General features: G+C 44.5%; 1 protein-coding gene across 1 annotated transcript in view; it reads left to right on the top strand.

Moving 5' to 3' along the window:
* The first annotated feature begins 289 nt into the window (after positions 1 to 289).
* ANP32E (acidic nuclear phosphoprotein 32 family member E) overlaps positions 290 to 4827 on the top strand; it is a 16690-nt gene continuing 12152 nt past the window's right edge. The window contains exons 1-2 of the mRNA XM_015406299.1: positions 290 to 439; positions 4423 to 4545. Of these exons, the coding sequence (XP_015261785.1) occupies positions 380 to 439; positions 4423 to 4545 (183 nt within the window). The 5' untranslated portion in view covers positions 290 to 379. The remainder of the gene's footprint in view (positions 440 to 4422; positions 4546 to 4827) is intronic.

Below are 4827 nucleotides of genomic sequence, written 5' to 3' on the forward strand. Positions count from 1 at the left end.
AATATGCTAATTAGCAACAGGCTTGAGTGTCATATGACACATTCCCAAAGTGCTGAACAGGTGTTCGCTCCATCTGAATTTCTGACCATGGAAAGCATGACAGTCCTTTTGAAAGGAAGCTGTGGTTGTAATTCACCCTTCCTGAAGACCCAGCTAATACTTGGATGAGGCTTGCTTTCTAGTTATACATTTTTCGACCCTTTTGACCTCGGCCTGCACTATCTACCCACAAAATGAAAGGCTAGCTCTTCCTCCATTCAGAGATTGGCTGCATTGTGTCTTTTTGTAGGTGACGGAGCTGGTTCTTGACAACTGTCGGTCTAGCAATGGTGAAATTGAAGGCCTGAATGACACATTTAAAGAATTAGAGTTTCTCAGCATGGCCAATGTGGAGTTGACGTCACTGGCCAAGCTCCCCAACTTGACTAAACTTCGAAAGGTGAGTGGTGTTGGGCTGCAAAAGGTGAGTTTTTGCCAGTGGGTGGCCTGAATCATAGAATGTGAGAGTGGTAATAACTATGTATTGTTTGTTTGGGAGTTTAAGGAGAAGATAATAAATAGTTTTTTAAGCAATCACCAGCAACAATGGGGGGAAAACTTTTCATTTAATATACACATATTAAGCAGACATTGCCAGTGACACTGTGTATAATATGATGTAATAGTATGTATAACGTTCCAAAATGTATGAGATTTTTGTTGCAAACATGTTACGTGGAAAATAATAAAATATTAATTAAAAAAAAGAATGTGAGAGTGGGAAGGGACCTTGCAGGTCATCTACTCCAACCCCCTGCACTCTGCAGGAGCACAGCCGAAAGAGAGCCCTACAACATACCTGGAAGACGGTCGTCCAGCCTCCGCTTGAAAACGTCCAGCGAAGGAGCCTCCACCACCTCCCGAGGCAGTCTGTTCCACTACTCAATCACTCTTACAGTCGGGAAGTTCCTCCTGATATTTAGCCGGTATCGACTCCCTTGTTGTTTCCACCCATTAGATCTAGTCTTGCAATCCGGAACAAGAGAGAATAGATCTGCTCCATCTTCTACATGACGGCCCTTCAAATACTTGAAAACTGCAATCATTCATGTCCCCTCTAAGCCTTCTCTTTCCCAGGCTAAACAGACCCAATCCTTTCAGCCTTTCCTCATAAGACTTGGACTCCAACCCTCTCACCGTCCTGGCTGCCCTCTTCTGGACACGCTCGCGCTTGTCAACATCCTTCCTAAAACGTGGTGCCCAAAACTGGACACAGGACTCCGGGTGAGGCCTGACTGTAGCAGAATAGAGCGGAACGACCACCTCCCGTGATCTGGACACGAGGCTTCTGTGAATGCATCCTAAGATTGCATTGGCTTTCTTCACAGCCACATCGCATTGCATGGAAACTCTTCCATGAATTTGGATGGGGAAGACGTGAACTGATTTGGGGATCAGTCAGCCAAAACTGCACTACAAAGGTTATTCCTGGCAAAAAGATACCCACACACCTACATCATTGGATTTTATGTGACGAAGGGAGATTTGACTCTGAAAAGCTCGTACCACGCCAAAAAAATCTTGTTTGGTCTCTAAAGTGCTACTGGACTCAAATTTAGCTATTCTGCTGCAAAGCAACACACCTACCCTCTGGAAATATCAGGGCATTATCCTTGAACGGTATTTACACATAACTTTAAATGGGTTACAGTTTTCATTTTCTCTGTTAAATGTGTGCCCCCCCCCCTCTTTTTATTAACAATTTTTTAATTTTAACAAAACAAGAAGATAGAACTACAACATGAAATACGATTACATCTTACGCAGGGCTCTTTTTGTAGAAAAAGCCTAGCAGGAACTCATTAGCATAATAGGTCACACCCAACAGCAGAAACTCATTAGCATATTAGGCCACACCCCTGACAGCACAGCTCATTAGCACATTAGGCCGCACCCCCGTGTTACCAGAAGTGTGGTCATCCAGCCACGCCCACCTTTTGCTTGTTATGCTGTTTACCTTGTTTGTTGTCAAAACCCAGGGCCTTTTTTGTAGCAGGAACTCCTTTACATGTTAGGCCACACACCCCTAATGTAGCCAATCCTAATGAGTTTCTGCTGTGGGGTGTGGCCTATTATGCTAATGAGTTCCTGCTGGGTGTGGCCAACCTGGGAGCCAGCCGGAACTCTGTTCCTTTGCGTTTCTGCCCAAAAATAGCCCTGCATCTTAGTAATTAAAAATAGATCACGTTGTTCATACAGAGGATTTTGTGGAAGTAAGTCGTTTCCCATCAAATAACTTACTATTGGATGCCAGACTTTAACCACTTTCTTCTGATATTGAGTTACTGAACCATTAACGAAGCTGAAGGTTATTTTGCTTAAAATAAAGTATTCCCAGATTTTGTTTAGCCACTGTTGTTGTTGTTATTATAAGTTTAATTTATCAGTTTTATCCAGTATTACATATGGTAGATCATAGACATTCGAGTCTACATTTTCCAAGAGTTATTTATCCACTTATACACTCTTGCCCACCTAATTGTATGAATACATTCGTCTTTCCCTTGTAACATCAAATTTAGTTTGTCCATTTGTATTAGTTCAAGCAGACGATATGCAGTATGCAGACAATACCACTCTAATGGCAGAAAGTGAAGAGGACACGAGCCTCTTGCTCAGGATAAAAGAGGAGAGCGCAAAAGTGGACTTGAAGCTCAACATAAAAAAAACTAAGATCATGGCATCCAGCCCCATCACTCCTTGGCAAATAGAAGGGGAAGTCGTGGAAGTAGGGACAGATTTCACGTTCCTGGGATCCCAGATCACCGCAGACTGTGACAGCAGCCATGATATTAAAAGACGCCTGCTCCTTGGGAGGAAAGCGATGGCGAACCTAAACAGCATGATAAAAAGTAGAGACATCTCCCTGCCAACAAAGTCCACATGTTCAAAGCAATGGTATGCCCAGTAGTCATGTATGGCTGCGAGAGTTGGATTATAAGGCAGGCCGGGCTCAGAACTTTTGAACTATGGTGCTGGAGAAGACTCTTGAGAGTCCCTTGGACTTGAAGAAGATCAAATAAGTCAACCCTAAAAGAAATCAACCCTGACTGTGACCTGGAAGGCCAGATAATGAAACTGAACCTCAAATACTTTGGCCACCCAATGAGAAGGGAGCACTCACTGGAGAAGACCCTGATGCTGGGAAAGATTGAAGGTCAAAGAAGATGGGGACGGCAAAGGACGAGATGGTTAGACAGTGTCATCGATGCAACGAACATGAAATTGAGCAAACTTCAGAGGACGGCGGAAGACAGGAGGGCCTGGTGTGATCTTGTCCATGGGGTCGCGAAGAGTCGGACTTGACTGGGCGACTGAACAACAACAACAAAGTAAACTGAATTAATAGAGGCTGTGGCTCAGTGGATAAGCCTCTGCTTGGCATGAAGAAGGTCCCAAGGTACCTTCTGTGCGACTGAACAACAACAACAACTAATAGAATTGTTTCAGGTTCTAACTGTATTTCAACTTGTTGTATTTCTTGTATTTTTGCCACTATTTGACCCCAGAAATCCTGAATGAAAGGACAGGTCCAATGTGTGCCCTTTTGATCTTCATAAGAGTTGTAAACAGGAAGGCAAAGCTAACAAACAAAGACTGCTTAGGTGATGCCACTGAGCAGACGTCATAGCTAAGCAGTTCTTGTTATGAAGCTTTGGGAAAATATTTGCCTTAAATATTTGAACTACTACAGATCACTGTTTGGCTCTGGAGAAATTATAGTGTGACTGTCATGATCTGGGCTGGGCCACCAGAGGCCTACTAGGCCCAGGAAGCCTGGCTAGCAGTAGGTGAGGCTGGGCCTACAACTCCCAGAAGTCCCTGAGAGGCTTTGGAGCCAAAATTGATCAACAGGGAAAAAGAGGGCTGGGGAATATAAGAACTGGTACAAAAGGAAAAGCTGTTCTTCTTCCCAGGAAACAGGGCCAAAAAAGAGGCTGCTGTGGGGAAGAAACCCTCATCCTGAGGGAAGGGTGAGTAGTCTAAAGCCACTGCAGATAGTGAGCTAAGGACAGTATATTTAGACGCGTAAGGGCATTTGATTTCTTTTCACCCACTTACTGTTATTCTGCACCTCCTATACAATAAACTGTTTTCATTGTTGTACTCTGCCTGGTCCTCACGCCTATTATTCGGCCAAACAAGGGAGGTCTGAAGGTCTTGGGAGGGTGCTCTGGGCCTTATCAAGGGATCCTAAATCCAGAGTGGTGGCAGCGTCACGTGCCACCCCACCTGAGCCGTGACAGTGACGCTTAGGGTATCCTTTGAGTAACGGAAGTACTAGAAATCTAAACAAGAGTTGTAGAATATTTCTTATTTTACCAAAATAATAGTCTTGTGAGAGTATCAAGTCCTGATTTATGTGATATTTATGTATTGCAGCTGGAACTGAGTGACAACCTAATTTCAGGGGGCCTGGAGGGCCTGGCAGAGAAGTGTCCCAATCTCACATGTTTGAATCTGAGTGGCAACAAAATCAAAGATCTCAGCACTGTGGAAGCCCTGGTAAGTGTAACAGGGAATACAAACGGAGACTTAGAATAAGCATTGGCAGAAGGTGTGTGGATAATAAACTTGCAACGGAAGGCAGGGGTCATTTCGTAGAAAGAGAGGTGCAGGCGCTCATTAGCATAGCTCATTAGGGTAACTTATTTGTATATGCCACACCCTCTGACATAACCTGAAGGGTGTCAGAAGGCCACACCCACCGCTCAGGCTCCACTGGACTGTTTTGGATTGCTAACTATTGGGGGGGGGGGGACGGGGAGACCTGTTCTCGCCGGGGGG

This window comes from Gekko japonicus, unplaced genomic scaffold (assembly GCF_001447785.1).
Source record: "Gekko japonicus isolate JY-2015 unplaced genomic scaffold, Gekko_japonicus_V1.1 scaffold1674, whole genome shotgun sequence".
NCBI classification, from domain to species: domain Eukaryota; kingdom Metazoa; phylum Chordata; class Lepidosauria; order Squamata; family Gekkonidae; genus Gekko; species Gekko japonicus.